Below are 16,720 nucleotides of genomic sequence, written 5' to 3'. Positions count from 1 at the left end.
TGACCTTGATGGTGGCACCTCAGCCACTGCCTGCCCTGGGCTGACAGTCCAGCTAGCTGTGGTTAATGACAGAGTTGCATCTTATGGAAATCATCTGCAACTCCAACACAGGCAGCTTTCCAGAGGGGTCCTTGCACAGTAATATGCTACTGTGGTGCCTTCAAGGCTCATGAAAGTGAAGTAACACCCCATTCCTGATATCATAACAGTTATGCAGCTCTTTTTGACATAAAGAAGAGATTGTGCTCTGAATTTTTATCACAAACATATTAGATGTGGAACACCAAGTAGATTTTAAGTAACAATTTCAGAAGAAATTAATCAAGGTCATGATCCTTAATTTTTAGAATATAATTGACTATTCTAATTTTTTTCCCAAAGAACCAAAGTTACTGCTTGACAGTAGTACCTTATGTTATTCCCTGATCTTTTACCACTAAGAGAAATATATCAACTAATGTAGCCTGAAGACTCATACCGCACTGCCATTCACTATAAATGACTCCCATACACATATCATCACTTTGCATAGACTCCACAAACAGAAGTGAATTGTGAACCCATGGGTGTGCATTATTTATCCTTCACAAATGGCAGGAAAATTAATACTAATCATGACTATGCATCTATCTATTTGTCAAAATACATAGAAATATTGAAAAAATATGTGAAAAATATGTGAAAATTTGATTTTTTATAGTATCATTAGAATCTTATTTTGAACCTTCCCATGAAAGCCTACACCAAAAAATGTGAAATGAACAAACAGAAATAAGAGTCCTAAAAGAAAAAAAAAAACATGATATAAAACTACAAATTAATTTGCTTTTAATTACTTCAATAGAATTCAACACAAACCAAAAGGAAAAAAAAAGTATTCTAAGTGTTAGGTAAGATTAGACAAGAAATTACTTAATAAGTGACATATTCAGCTTCAGTATATACCTCTAAAGGAGTAGATCGAATGAGATGGTGTCATTTTAGAACAAAGTTTGCAAAGCACTGAACTAACTTTTTCAAATAAGATGTTCCTAATAATTCACTGCCACCAATACCTAGTTATACCTTTAACATACCTAGTCATAATATGCACATGACATGCCAAAAAATGAATAAACTTTTAAAAGTATCAGTATAAACATATACAATCTTTAAAGATGCAGATATAATCACAAAATGGTTTTGGTTGGAAGGGACCTTAGAGATCATCCAGTTCCAAGCCCCCTGCAATGGGCAGAGACATGTTCCACTAGACCAGATTGCTCAAAGCTGCATCCAACCTGGCCTTGCGTCCTTCCAGGCATGAGGCATCCACAACTTCCCTGGGCAACCTTTTCCAGTGTCTCACCAACCTCACACTAAAGAATTTTTACCTAACACCTAATCCAAACCTACCCTCTTTATAAAGCCATCAACCCTTGTCCTGTCACTACATGACACCTTGTAAAAAGTCCCTCTCCTGCTCTTCCCTCTATGGAAGGCCACAATAAGGTTTTCCTGGAGCCTTCTCTTCTCCAGGCTGAACAACTCCAACTCTGTCAGCCTTTCCTTATACGAGAGGTGCTCCAATCCTCTCATCACCTTTGTGGCCTCCTCTGGACTCACTCTATGCCCTTCTTTAGTTGGGGCCCCCGAGCTAGACACAGTACTCCAGGGGGGAATCTCAGAATCTCAGGAGAGCAGACTAAAGGGGAACAACCACCTCCTCAACCTGCTGGTCATGCTTTTCATGGAGCCTAGGACACAACTGGCTTTCTGGGCTGCAAACGCACATTGCCAGGTCATATTTAGCTTGTCAATGAAAACCTTCAAGTCCTTCCCCCCAGGACTGCTCTCAATTCAGTCTCCTCTGCATTTACCCAATCCAGACACAGATTGTTGAAGAGGACAAAGTCTTTCTTCCGAAGTGCAGGGTTGTAAGCTTCCTGTGCATCCTCCCCAAGTACCTTAAGTACCCAAGTACCTTGCTGCCCAAGGTACCCAAGGTACCCAAGTACCTTGCTGCCCCAAGTACCTTAAAATCCACCATTTCATGGTCACTGCAGTCAATCCTTGAGCTTCACATTCCCCACCACTCCTTCCTCGCTGGTGAGAACAAGGTCCAGCATAGCACCTCTCCTTGCTGTCTCCTCCATCACTTGCAGAAGGAAGTCATCATCAACACATTACAGAATCTCCTGGATTGCTTATGGCCTACTGTGTTGTACCTCCAAGAGATATTTGGGTGTCTGAAGCTCACCATGAGGACCAGGAACTGCTAATGTGAGGCTGTTCCTACCTGTCTATAGAGAGCCTCATCCACTCAATCTTCCTGGTTAGGTGGTCTGTAGCAGACTCCCATATAATGTCACGTGTTCCCTGCTCTCCCTTTAATCCTGACTCATAAGCATCCAGTCGGCTCCATATCTACCTCCAGGCAGTGCTCCATGCACTCCAGCATTGACATTCACTGACACAGAGGGTTAAAAGCCCTCCTTACCTCCCCTGCCTATCCTTCCTAAACATCTTGCATATTTTCATTCCAACACTCCAATCACAAGAGTCATCTCACTAGCCTCTGTGATGCCAATAAGATCGTAGACCTGCAGGCATGCACATGCCTCTAATTCCTCTTGTTTACTCCCCATGTTGTGTGTGTTTGCATAGAAGCATTCCAGATGGGCCTCTGGTGAAGCCAACTTACTGGCTGGAGTGGCTGGAATTCCTTTGTGCTGCTCTTCAGGTGCTCTTCTGCTGATCTGTGATCCCACTCCACACTCTGGACACCTATGCCTGCCACAGGTATCAGACTGGTAGGAGTGGGATGGATTGAGGTTCCTCTCCTCCAGCAACTTTAGTTTAAAGCTCTCTTCATCAAGCCTATGACTGAAGATGCTCTTCTCTGACAGGTGGAGCCAATCAGCCCCACCAGACCAGAATTCTCAAGCAAGTCCCATGCTCTGAAATACCTGGATTTCTCTCTGGGGTACGAGTTCTGCAACCAGATTTGACTGGTCCTTTCAAATGCCTTTTTTATGGCTGGGACGATTGATGAAAAAACTACCTGCACTCCAGAATCCCTTACTGCTGCTCCCAGGGCTCTGTAATCCATCTTGACTGTTTTTGTTTCCTCAGACAGTATCACTGGTGCCCATGTGAAATAACAGCAGCAGATAGAAGTCAGAGGACTGTATGAGGCTTGGTAGGACTGTATGAGGCTTGGTAGTCTATTGGTGACATCCTGTCTTGGGGTCACAGCCCGAGAGACACATCCCTAATGTAAGGCTCTGGCAAATATCACACCTCTCTAGAAAGCACCTGATGCTGGCAAGTAAGACTCTCAGAAGTGAGTTTCCTAATACTATCACCTCTCCCCTTCTCTTAGTTGTTTTCATTGTTATATGGGGGGGTTATGGGGTCAGGCTCCTTACTCAGCTCCAGCATCTCTCCTGTGTGATGTGTCTCTCCTTTTCAGTCTGCATAGTAGTGAAGCAGTTCTGCAGGGGCACCTCAAGTTTTGGGGAGGCGTCTTCCTCCTGCAGGTCCTTGCTTACATTCTGCAATGTTATTGCTCCTCCTCCCTTCTGTGTGTGCCAGTGGGGGAGTTTTTGGCTGTTTGGGCATGGGCTGTGGGTCTGCTGCAGACTGCACTTGGAAGCAGCTATGCAACTCCACCGAACCAGCTATACAATCTTCCTGCTGCCTCCTGCAGCTCAGCCACCTGCCACAGGGACTCCTCCACCTGGCACACCTTCAGCAGGCAGGTCTGCTGTCCTGTCCCTGCCCCAGGAGAAGCCTCTGTTCACTTTCTGCAGTCTAAGTTCTGCACTTCATCAGTTCCTTCATCAGTCCTGTCTGCGTGGAGGCACTGGCCACTGTCAGGACAGATGGTGCAGATCTCCCATCAGAGCTGCAGCCTTTGCTCTCAGATGAGTGCCCACAATTCTGCCTTGGCAGTCAAGTGGGATGAGTGCCCCTGACCTGTGTAGATGGCTACAAAATGTGCTTGGTTGCTTGGTAGACTTCATGTGTCTGCACTTGGCCAGTGGATGTCCCTCCTCTGAGTCGTCACCCTCCCTGCACACCCTGCTGAGCAAACTGCCACACCATGACCTGTCTGTCTGCCCTGGCCACGGAGCTCCTGGCCACAGTGCTCTCTAGGGCTGCCGACTTTGGGAAGAGGGATTGGCCACCATTACTCCTGGCCTCACAAATGCCAGGAGAGTAAGTCACTCTCCTAAGAGCAGCTGGCTCTTAGTGAGTCTCTGTGCTCCCCTGGAGCTTCCCTGGCTGAGGAACCCCCCTGGCTGCCACATTCCCCTGCTCTGCTGTAGAACACACCTGCACCAGAGCTGATCACCTCAGTGGATGTCATGTTTCCGTCCTATCATCAAGTTGCTCATTTCCCTAAAACACTGGAGCATATCTCCTAAAATACATAATATGTATAATTGCTCCATATACACCTTTAAAATATTATACCTTATTATCCCTATCACAACATAATCAGCATGCAAAATCAAACATTATTTTCAGATGAGATAACTGTGGTTCTCTTGAGGGCACTACATCAATGTAGTTATTCCATCTTGCACACAATTTAAATTCAACTATAAAACAGAGAATATGAGGCATTTAAATAAAAAACTTCAATACTGAAAACCAAAAGCTCTTGTTCGAAAGCCCAAATGCAGATTTTGGAATTAAAATTTTTAGAACACTGTGCTATCTTCTACTGTTTAGCCTAGTACATTTCTATAATTTCATTATGAAATTATTACTAATGCATGGAAATACTGCTTATTATTGTACTTAGATCAAATTATACATAAATAAACATTAATATTTTTCTTTTCAGTATGTTTAAAATCTTGTCATAGCCCTTTAACACGCTGTTTAAAAGAATATTCCTAAAGATTGGAAATTATTTGCTATTACATCACGTTGGAATTAATTACTCCAAATAAATCTGTGCAAAGTGAAGGAAATAAGCAATTTATTTTATTTTTCAAAGCAATAAAATAAGAACTAGTACAAGGGTGCAAATCTAACTGTAGCTCACCCATTCAGAAACAGAATACTGACTTCAGAGCTAGATAGTGAGATCGGACTGAATTTTTTCAATGAATTTGAAATTTTCAATTACAAATATTACTATTATCATTATTATTATTATTATTATTACATAAATAACAACATATATAAAAATAGATCATTCATTTACCTGGCTGTACCCCCTACTAAATTTAACTGATATACATTGGCATTGATTCACTTTACACAGACTAAAAATTGACTGCTGAAGTTTAGAATTTAACCTAACAACATTACTAAATCTCTAGGCTGAGCTTTGAAAAGCCAGTTAGGTCATACATAAATCAAACTGTGCTTCAGAGATCACTGCTGCAACTCTGCCCTTTGCATTCAAAATGTTCAATCAGTCTCCAGCATTTTATAAGCAGAAAAAGTATTTTCACTTGGGTAACAAGAGAGCTATTCTGATTATAGAGTCTTCTGGAATGTGTTGGATGAAAGAAGATTTTTTTTTTTATTTAAAAATATTAACTTGTGGTATCTGGAAAAATGTGCATCATTGGCCAAAGTTATGACAGATGATTGCCTGCCTTTAAAAGCTGGCTCTCTATGTGCCAAGAAGGGTTCCCTCTGAGCCTGGGTGAGACAGAGGGCATCAGTTTTCACGTTCCCACTTTGAATTAAGCTCAGGCTCAAAGACACATCTACTCTGTGGGTTAGATATGCTCCAAATCCAGCTTTGCTGTTCTTCATACTACTGCTGGGCAAGGATACCCAAGCCCTGCAGCTCACTGGCAATGGTGCCTACAAATGTTTTCAATCCCAACAGCCCAGATACTTGTGCTGACTGACTGGAAAGCTTTGACCTGAGCTAGATCTTTCAGATTCAGTTCTTCATCAGTGAGAACAGATGCTTTAAGCCTGAGGCATATCCAAACCAAATTGTCCAGAGTTTTCCTGAAAACCTGTCAAGCTGTGAGCAGCCTGAACTTCCAAACCACCAAGCAAGGAACTTTTGAGTTTCTGAGATGGATGTGAGGAATCTGCCCTGAGGTCATAGCCCTTGGGAAACTGGCAGGCCCTGCTAGCTAAATGGTGATGCTCATAAGAATGATAAACTGTGGCTCCAGGAGAACATGCTCCTTCAAGAACACCACGTCTCTATGACATGTTCAAAAACCTGTGTCATTGCTGGTGAACTGAAAGCCTCAGTCTGTGATGAGGCCTAGTCCTTTCATGCTGCTTCCCACAAAGTACAGGCTCTCTTACGTGCTTTCACTGTGTACTCTGAAGGTTTGTCTGTGCACACCGAACATGCTCTTCACTCCTTGGACAAGGCATGATCCCTCAGACTGCAGCTCATGTTCCCCAGACATAAGGAACAGGGCTCGTGTACAAGGACATGAACACAACTGCTCACTCCTTCCTCTATGTAAAAATAAGGCAGACCAGGGTATAGACACAAACTATTACACTTCAATTTTGACATACAACATAAACTGGCTTATTATGGTGGAAATGCAAAGAATCAGGCTTATCAGTGAGCTCCCCTGTCTTCATGAACCACCTAGAGCACTTGTTTCTCATACACAGCTTCAAGGTTCTTGAATGAATGAACTACTGTGCTGTATTGTTAAGGCTGTGGCATATCTATTAGCAGAAGATAATCTACGACCCCTAAGATGTGATTGATTAACTTCCATTAAAGTCAGTGAGGTGGACAATTGTGTATGAAGTAGCTACATATCTGGCTCTGCATAGCAAATGAAAACACACTGAACTTTATTAAATATACTTAAATAAAGAGAGAGTAGTACTTTTTCATTCTGCTCGGGTTAAAATGAAATATAACCAGAAATCAGAAACAGAGTTGGAAAATAACTAGCATTGGTATGTTTTTAGACAAATATGAAAAATAAGTCTTATAAATGCAACTCATTGACAGTGCTTTTTATATCCGAAACAATTATATCTTTAAATACGGCTACCTGAATGGAAGAAAATGCAGCTTTAAAATTTAAAGAAACCAGCTATTTTACTGTAAGTATAAAAAATAAATACTCTAAGGAATGGAAGAAAAAAAAAGCATGTTCAATAATTTCATTATGTTCTAAGATGCCAAATCATCTGTGAGTGGTTTCTTTTTAGATGAAAAGAAATCAAAATACAGGACAGATGTTGGACAAACCACATTTGAGGTCTATCACACACTGGCATTTTTCAAATTATTTTGGCTCATCTATTGAATAAGGTGTATTTTGCTTGATTTTGAGAAGGGAAACATCAGGAAATATTTAAAGGCCAATTGCTGCCAATTAACTTTGATCAGCAAAAGTTGCATTTGAATCTTTTAGATTCTTTTGCTGTCTGGAATAACACACTATTCTAAAATCTAGCAAAACAACAACTTGATGATTAATGTGTGTTGGCAGCCCCACCACAAGCTTGCTTAACAGCTGGATTTTAAATAAACAGCTGTCTTCACTATGATGGGAAAGAAATCTGACTGTTTTCATGTTTTTGCATTATTAAAATGTGATCAGAAATTGCTTTTTTCCCTTTTAAGATGAAACAGCCAGACATTACAGTGACAGTCTCTTTCAGCAGTTTGGAGAGCTTTGGAACAATCTCCCAAGTGTTGCCAAACCATAGGCTGTGTAGGCTAAAAAAGCCCTTGGCAAGGCACCCGCAGCCCCTCACTGCAGGCAGAGGCACCCTGGCACAGAACAGCCTGTGCTTGCTGCAGGCACAGCAGCCCCAGGAACAGCCCACAGACAGCCCATACAACATTTATCTTTTCCCTCGGGACTAAGGTAACACTCGCCCACCGTGGGATGTAAGCAAGAAACCTGTACCCAGCCATCAACTGTTTATAGAAGCTGGAGTTTAATATTTAATGGCCTGTGCAGACTATTGAATTCTGTATGTTTATAGGTTCCTCTGGTGTATCCACTTCTGAAACTTGTCTACTGTCATAAGTGCTAAAACCTGTGAGGACAAAACTCTACCATTTATACTGTAGTAACCTTTGAAGGCCAGTGTAGATATTATTAAATATCCTAATGACTAAATGATATAGCTATTTTCTAAGCATTTCCATATTGAAACTCTGCAAATAATTGTCAAACCATCTAACACATAAAACCAGACAAATATTAAATATTAGATCATCTCTGTGTGTTTTAAAATAATGAACACTTACTTCTAAATCGTTAAAGAATAGATGTGTGTCCGCCAAATTGAAAATCATCTCTTCCATTCGGAGTCCAAGGGACACAGAAGTGGGAGGATCCTTAAAGAAGAAATTAAGCAAGTACACCATCAATACTGTGCCTAACACACATACCCAAATACAGACTGGAAGAACAGCTTTTCAGAACATACTACTTGCATCAAATGCAACGTCTGCTCTATCAGTTTCAGTTCAGTAACTGTTTCACCCTGTACTACAACACTTCCCAGTAACACTCAAAAATATGACTTTAACTCAACTGACTCCTTGATTTTGCAGTGGGACTTCTGTGGTCACCCTCCTGCATCCCTGGCACTGGCTCTTTGCTCTCTGTGCAGAAAGGGCAAATCCATTTTACCTAAACCTTCTCTAGATTCTGCAACTGTTCCCAAGTTTTATGATCAAGCAGGGGTATGATAATACTGTTGCTACTCAAAATAAACTGATCACAAATGACAGGATTCAATTCTGGGAATACCTAGCAACTTTAAAGCAAAGAACTATTGATGTTTTATTTGCAAATGGTAATTATATTTAAAACCACTCCTTGATTGTCAAAAAAGTTTTAATTATGCTTCCAGTTTGGCCCACCCATGCAGAGTGAACAAAACTATTGTTTGTTATTAATACATCACACACTTTAACTTCTCTACAGAAATTACCGTAACAACTTACTCCTTACTGAGCTAATAAACTCAAAAAGCATGTTCAGCATTGTGGTTACCAAATGCATTACAGATGTTTGTCTTATTTAGATTTTTTTTGGTGTTTTGTATATTTTCAACCTGAAAAATTGAAAAGAGAGCCTAATACATACATTTGATATAGAGTTTCTCATTTATAATGCCAAGTCTATCCAAGACCACAGGAGCATGAGTTTGAAAGAACATGTTATATATATTATCCTGTAATAGCCTCTATTAATAATGTTAGCTTGTTAGGAATTATATTTTAAATAGAACTGAAGAAGTGGCAACCCATATTTTACTTAAAATAAGCTAATATTCTAAACTTGATGACAAGTCACAGTTAAAAAGCAAGAGATGCAGTTCTTAATTTCTTTTTCCACCTCTCAATCAAAATAATAGGTGCTTCAACATGATCTCTGAACTTTCAGAATTTTTCTGTAACTACTGGTTAAAAAGACAAAATGCATCAGTAGTAAAGAGCTGGAAAAGAATGGTGATTTGGCAGCCTGTTTGCCTTCTGGAAATGCCAAAACCCAAGAACTGCTATCCGGAGAAAGAATTTTTGAAATTTCAAAGCAAAGCTACATTGAGCAGACAAAACATCTATTCTTGAACTCACATTCATTAAGAGTAAGTTTTTAAAATTAAAAAAAAAAATAGCCCTTATAAATGGGGAAAAAAATTGCATCATGCTATTTTGATGAACTTTGCCCTTAAAAATAAGTCTTTGATTTAAATTGGCACAGCCAAAGAATAAAAAAAAAAAGGAATATTTGGCTTCTTAGTTTAAATGGAAAGACTTCGAAATATGAACAAAAGTATTCTGTCTCTCTGTTTTAATATTGCTCTATTTGTAGACCTATGCCTTCCTCTGCTTTACTTTTGTAGGCATGTGAGGTGGAAAGCAGGTGGTATTTTCTCTCTAGCTGGACCTGAGGCTTCTTCTCCCTTTGACATTTCTGCTTATCTTTGTGCCCAGTTAGCAGCTCATCATCCTACACAGTTCACGGGACTTGTTTTTTTTTAAACAGACAAAGATTTCTGCTGTGCCTGAGCTGTAACAGAAGACACCTCACAGGAGCCTCTGCTCTAGTTATTAAAGGAATTAGATGAGTGAAAGGTTTAAGATGCAAATGAAGATCACTAGCTACATCTTGATTATCAACTACTAATGCAACAGTATAGAAATAATTCCCTTCTGACTTCCATCCCTAAATAGGAACATCATTTTGAAAAGCAGAATAAATGGGCAACATGCATGATACTGGTTATGAACCCATTTGACTAATTTTAAATGGATGGCTGCAAATATATATTTTATATTTCAGCATACACTACTTGCTTTTTCTATTATTGAACATTTTTATCACATTTCTGAGTCTGTAGAAAGGGGGTTTTGTAAAGCTTTCTACCCATTTTAATCCAAGGTATTTTTACATGGCAGAAAAAACCCAGGATGGTTTTCTCCAAACAAATACTAAAATAATGTCATTTATTAGGTTAATCTAATTAGGCAGAAAAAATATAAGAAACTCATTGGCACCTACTGAAAGTGTCAGATTAAATAACACAAACTAAATGGATTGCTTTTCAAAGAAAGCTTAACTCTTAGTTTAAATACAATATTTTTGTATAGGAAGTTCCACTTAACACAACAACGATGTTAAACTGTGGCTCTCGGCAGCTACATATTTAACAGAAGCAAAAACCTTATCTGCATTAGTGTTTTAAATATCTGAGTAGTCACAAACTGGCAACTGCTCTAATGAAAAGCACAAGAACCTTGGTTTAAAGCATCATCCAATATCAAACTCTGCCATCAGACATTACAGTGGGGGCTGTAAACTTTAAAAAAAGACAAGGCTAGAACAAGGTTTTAAAAAAATAATCCCATACCCAGCCTTCTTTTGCAATTTTAAGCCACTAATTGCTAACTAATTATTGTGAGGTGCCACACAATGAGTAGGAAAGCCAACAATCTCTTCTTGTTGCCTGGGATTTGCAGGTTCAGTCAGTGTCTTTTCAGGTATGGTCAAAATCAGGTACAAATCTCTGAGGGAGGTACAGTTTAACTAAAGAAAAGAAATACCAATGTCAAACTGCTTAAGTAGGCCTTTTGTTTTGAAAACTGGCATTGGAGCCAAAACACTGCCTGTATGTCATTTTTAAATTCTACCTACTTGATTTCTTTGTTTTGTGGAGAAACAAGAAGCTGAAAAACAGGAAAGTTCACTTTGGGTACCAGGCTTATTTTCCACTTAAGCCTACAGGTCACAAATGAAGGGTTAAGTGAAACCAGGCTTTGTTTTTCTCTATCTCTAAAGTATATTAAACCACAATAAAATAGCTTATAATTTAAAGGAAAATTCCTTTAAAACCTCTGCATATAACTGCTTTCACCAAGGATGGAAATATATGTAAAGACTACAGTAATTCTGTGCCAATTCTGAGATGTATTTTCACCTGCTCCAAGATCCTAAAGGGCTCCAACTTTTTCCGAATGCCCAAACATAATCAGTCCTAATGTCAATTAAACTAACTAGTAACTTTTTATTTGATCAATACATCCCTCTCTGTACATAGCTAAAAAATCCAAAAGCAAATGAAAATGTTTTGGGTTTTTTGTCTAATCTTCTGGAAGGGGCATATGCTTAGAGTTTCTTACATTTCCATTAAATTCACTAAATTCAAATAATCCTTAAATAAAAATGTAGTTCTTTATGGAGTAATTTTTGCCATGACTGTGCAAACTGAAAAGTAAAGGTGTTATTTTGTTACAACAAAACTGAAGGAAATAAGCAGGAAGAAAATAGAGCACAATAGCAGCTAAAGGAGAGCAGGTGATAAAAACAGATGAAAAGTAAGAAGATACAGAGAAAGGTGGCACAAGAAAGAAGTTAGGAAGAATGAGGCAGAGAATTACGCAAAGAAAATCAATCCCTGCAGCAGCAAGGCCGCACATCATTCATAGTCACTCACCATGAAACTCGCTCAGGCATTATGAAAAAAGCTGAATGCCAAGTTGCCAAATCCCCTATTATGTAATTAGGATATTTTTGTTTGTTTGAAGATCCAGCTTTTGTATTTTAATGATTATGTGATCACCCTAGATTTAATTTTTTAAAAGGGCATTTCTAGCCCTCACCATAGTGCAGATTTATAAGAGGACATGATGTTAGATTCCTCATAAACAAGAATACAAGTGAAAAGAACAATAATTCCCCTCAAGTTTCTTTTTTTTTTCTGATTAACTTATGAACTGGATTTCTGATTTTAAAGGCTATTAATCACAGGCAAACACTCTTTTAAAAACATTCACCTTCTGCTGCCACAAATAAACCCTAAAATTCTCATGTTTTACCATGTTTGCTTTGAACATTTGACACTGTATTTCTCTAACTTCCTTGGAAATTACTAACTGTTGTCTGAAGCTGTCAATAACCCAAGAGAAACTCTGATTTGAATGAAACCTTATGAAAACAAAACCATAATGGCACAGTTTCATGACATCATCTGAGAGCCGTGGACAGGCATGTTGCTACCCCTCACCAGAAAGATTTTGTATTTATCCAAAGATTAAGCAGTAATGCCATCATTCCTCTCAACAGCAACAGTTGGCTATCATTTAGAAATGCAGGAATATTGTGCCAGATGCCATGCAAGCAGAGCCAGCTGGACAAAAGCTACATCTTATGCAAACAGTGCCAACAGTGATGGAGCTGCAACCAGGAGTCAGCCCCCTCCTTGCAGCGTACATATTTATATCTCTCTGTAACTGAATCCCAGCCACTTTCCTCAGCTTCAACCATCCAGCAATAAAGTGTTTATGTTCAGGCCACAATTAATGAATCCACTACAGGGAACTAGAAACAAATGGAAAAAATATGCTCACATTAGTACTTCTATGGCAGTGACTAATTAATTAGGCTTTTCCAGCGCTACTCTGCTGGCCAAAAGCCAGTGGTGAGATTCTCTTGTCACTGACCTTTTTTGTGAGCACTGGGACTTGTTCTCCTCATTCTGAACTAAACTGTCATAGATTTTGGGATACCACACAAAAGCTGGTTTTAGTTTGAAAATGGAAAATAACTTTTGGTAAATATTTAATATTCTTCTATAGTGCTTTTGTCCATACCTATCCATACAATAATTGTTGAAACATTTAGGTTCTAGTTTCTTTTTGCTATCTAGATATAAACTAACAACACCTAGGTAACCAAGGCTGCTGAATTAACTTGCTTTTCTGACATATAATGAAAAAAACCTAATTACATTCCTCAAACAGGTTCACTGTTATTACAGTAAACACTTCTGCAAACAAACCTTACCTGAACAAGCAAAGAAAGGTTGCAAAGTAGCGCTGCTTTAGATTTGTATACTGCAAAAAGCTATTGAGAGAAACTCAGAACCTGACCCAGCCACAGACTGAACTGGAGGTAGCTTTGCCCTTCACTCAGCTGGGTGTAGGGTAAAACCTTTTAGTGCTAAATAGAAGTTTTACAAGAAGACAGAGGCCTTAAATGAAGCCAGACAAAACTATGTAGTTGTTCTTTGCATGTAGAAATTTTTGAGGTTAACAAAAAATCACATTCCAGTTATAACTCCCAGGAGGTGAACATAAAAGGCTATCACAGATTTTAGCACAAGCTGTTAGCTTTCAAATACAATCCTGACAAAAAGAAGTCTGATCTCATAAGGTCATTCCATTCATAAACTGTTCTTATTCACCTAAAATCATGTTTCTCTTCTGAGAATTACCAAGGAAATCTGCTGTCTATAGACATATTCATCAGCTTAGTTATGATTTAGAGACTGTGCATAATATAAAGATTTAGCTCATAAGCAGACTTTTGAAAACATCCGTCAATATTTAGATTTAAAAAAAAATCAAAGATTAAAAATTTTAGACTGATGTGGCCATGTCCAAAAGCATTCTTCCTCTTTCCCTCTCAATACAGCGCACAGCCAATCCATCATAGCAATCATTCCTGGAAGTTCTTCACTCTGAGGGGACATAGACCTTTGCAGATTTTGATGATATCAACAGGTTTCGGACAACCTGTATCTACAAACCAAACCTCAAGTGATCAAAGTATTACTCCCAACACTATTTAAATATGTACTGAATACAAGAGCTGAGCAACTGCAAAGCATAAACATGTGAAACATCTTGATTTTTTTTTTTGTCTTGTAACACCAGTACCAGTTTGCCTCTAAAAATCAACTAATGTTCTAGCATTCCTTGTGTATCACCCATAAACCAGCAAATATTACTGAACATTTCCATCAGTTTCTTGACACTTACCCTTCCATATCTGTTAGCATAGGACCCTGTAAGCAAGGAATGGAAAATGATGATTGTCTCATCCAAATCCCAAATGAATACTCTCTGTAAAAAGAGAATCAAATCAATGTGTTCCTTTGTGAAGCTAATACTTGAAATGGAAAGTTAAAATTTGAATCAGTAAGAACACAAATGGGAAAATTGTACTGAAATGGTTGCATATTAAAACCATAGCTTCCCTGCCATTTATTTTTAAAACTAACAAGTTTTTTTTTTTTTTTTTTTTCCAGGGTAGGGTAATACAATCTGTTAGCTTTTCACTACAACTGCTATTATATCAAATCCTTCTATTAGAATAGAATTATAGTATAGTCAAATATACACAGAAAATGAGACTGTACAATGTAATTTTTGAAGCTTGATGTGAGATAAAAACTGAAATAAACAAAGAGAAGCATCTGAAAATTAAATCTTCGGGGTTAGAATTCTGTATTTCTTACAAAACAAAAGTCTTACAAAAATTTATGTAAGTGCCCTTAAAAATTATCTCTAAAACCAAAACAAAGCAGATTGCTGCTAAGCACTTTATTTTCCTTAACTTATGTTAATTTTAATGCATTTAAGGCATCTGAAGAACAAAAACTATGAGCTTGGATGATGTATGTATAAAACTTACGGCATCAGTAAATAATTCTTTTGCTTAGAGACAATGGAAGATACGTGTTTCAAATTTGTCCTCTGACCACACACAAAATGATAACTTAATGAAAAATAAAATGTTCAAATACAAACATTTTAAATCCTAGTGAGATTGTATTTCCCATGATGACAAATGGGGTAAGCTTCTGGAAAGGAAAAGTAATGCAATGTGGACACTTATAGCTGTGGTGTGTCATTGGAGATGTGTTCTCAACATAAACCATGGGCCACTGGGAGGAATGTGAGCAGAGCATGAGAGAACAAACCCCACTATTGTACTAGAAGTGTCTCTTGTCCAAATGAAAACCTTTCTTTGCCTTGGGAAAAGCTTGCTTTTTTTTTTTTTTGCTTTTTTTTTCTTTTCTTTTTCCTTTTAGTTTGTTTTGTTTTGTTTGTTTGCTTTGTTTAATCAAAAGGAGAAAGAAACACCCAGTATTTTTCCAAGGAAGTAGGAGCTCTTCCTGAAGAAGGTTCTTTAGAAGAAAAATTCCATTTTCTATGAAAATACTGTTAGAAAAAAGGGAGCTTCAATGCCACTTTATTTTTGATAAATAACACTTATAATAATACGTATATAACACTTTGTGCAAAATGATGATAAAAATAAAGTTCTGTAACAGGCCAAAGACATTTAATATATAGTACCTCTAGATCAGAGTCAGGTGGTGGTGAAGGATTGTTGTTTCTTCTGCCACGTCCACGTGATTTCCCATCTGAACTACGACGCAATCTATCTGAATCTGAATCTTTAATGGGGGTTGATGGACTGTGGATTGTACTGTATTCTGTCATAGTAAAGAAAGAACACTTTTATCCTTCAGTTCAATGTTCAAAATGTTCAACTTACTTGTTTACACCCAGTCCTAACTAAAATAATTGAATATAAAAAGCTAAGTGGTCATATTGATTCATATCTCGGTCAAATTATATGTAAAAAGAGTGATAAACTATTTCAGTAAATGCCTATAAAAGACTTAGTAGAAAAAAACTTCATTGCTTCATTCCTTCAATTATTACAAGATTAAGCAAACGATTTTAAGGGATACCAGGTTTTCTTAAAACACCATTAATTTAACTCTAGCTTTTCAAACTTAAATATCTTAAATGCTTTTAAATAACTGTCATGGTGACAGGTAAGAAAAATCCAACCAGGTGTGAAAAAAACCCAGACATACATAAATTGAAAAATTTTCCAAATTGCCTGGTTAGAGACTCTTTTAGATTGCTACATTTGAACCAGAAGAATAGAATTATTCCTAAATATAGCATAAATTAGAATATTTCTTTTCCTACAGTAATTTAAATTAATAAGTGTTCAATATGCATCAACTATGAAGATGACATTTCTAGTGTTTTTCAAAGGCCTAATCAACACTGAAAATTTCCAATGAGTACCTTCAAGACAGGATACAAATCTTTACAAACAGTATTGCATGCTAATTATTACACTCCAGCAACATTTATTTATAAGAATTTTTATTGTTATTGAACAGATGAAAAGAGAGTGATGATTCATGTAGTTAAGAACAACCGAGTTTTTTTCTGAAAACATGCAAGTTTGAAGATATTTTGCTACTCTTAACATCCACAGACTCTATAATAGTGAATGCTTGTATATTAACAAAGTAGACATCGAGCAACAGTCAACCTTCTCATTAATTTAATTAGCAGTACCATAGTCCTTAGAAATGCAACAACTCATTTTTAAATCTCTTTTGAAAACTTCCTTTCATAGTCTGAATTTCATAAATACTTTTATTTCGGCGGTCACTATGATTTCTTTTGTTATACAAAATTTTTCGT

General features: G+C 37.8%; 1 protein-coding gene across 1 annotated transcript in view; it reads right to left on the bottom strand.

The window, feature by feature from the left end:
• EYA1 (EYA transcriptional coactivator and phosphatase 1) overlaps positions 1-16,720 on the bottom strand; it is a 155,877-nt gene that overhangs the window by 28,279 nt on the left and 110,878 nt on the right. Inside the window, exons 12-14 of the mRNA XM_068186901.1 lie at positions 15,563-15,702; positions 14,240-14,323; positions 8,216-8,305 (exon numbers count right to left, since the gene is read on the bottom strand). Of these exons, the coding sequence (XP_068043002.1) occupies positions 8,216-8,305; positions 14,240-14,323; positions 15,563-15,702 (314 nt within the window). The remainder of the gene's footprint in view (positions 1-8,215; positions 8,306-14,239; positions 14,324-15,562; positions 15,703-16,720) is intronic.

Source organism: Anomalospiza imberbis, chromosome 1 (genome assembly GCF_031753505.1).
Source record: "Anomalospiza imberbis isolate Cuckoo-Finch-1a 21T00152 chromosome 1, ASM3175350v1, whole genome shotgun sequence".
NCBI classification, from domain to species: Eukaryota; Metazoa; Chordata; class Aves; order Passeriformes; family Viduidae; genus Anomalospiza; species Anomalospiza imberbis.
This window is presented reverse-complemented; position numbering and strand designations above follow the sequence as displayed.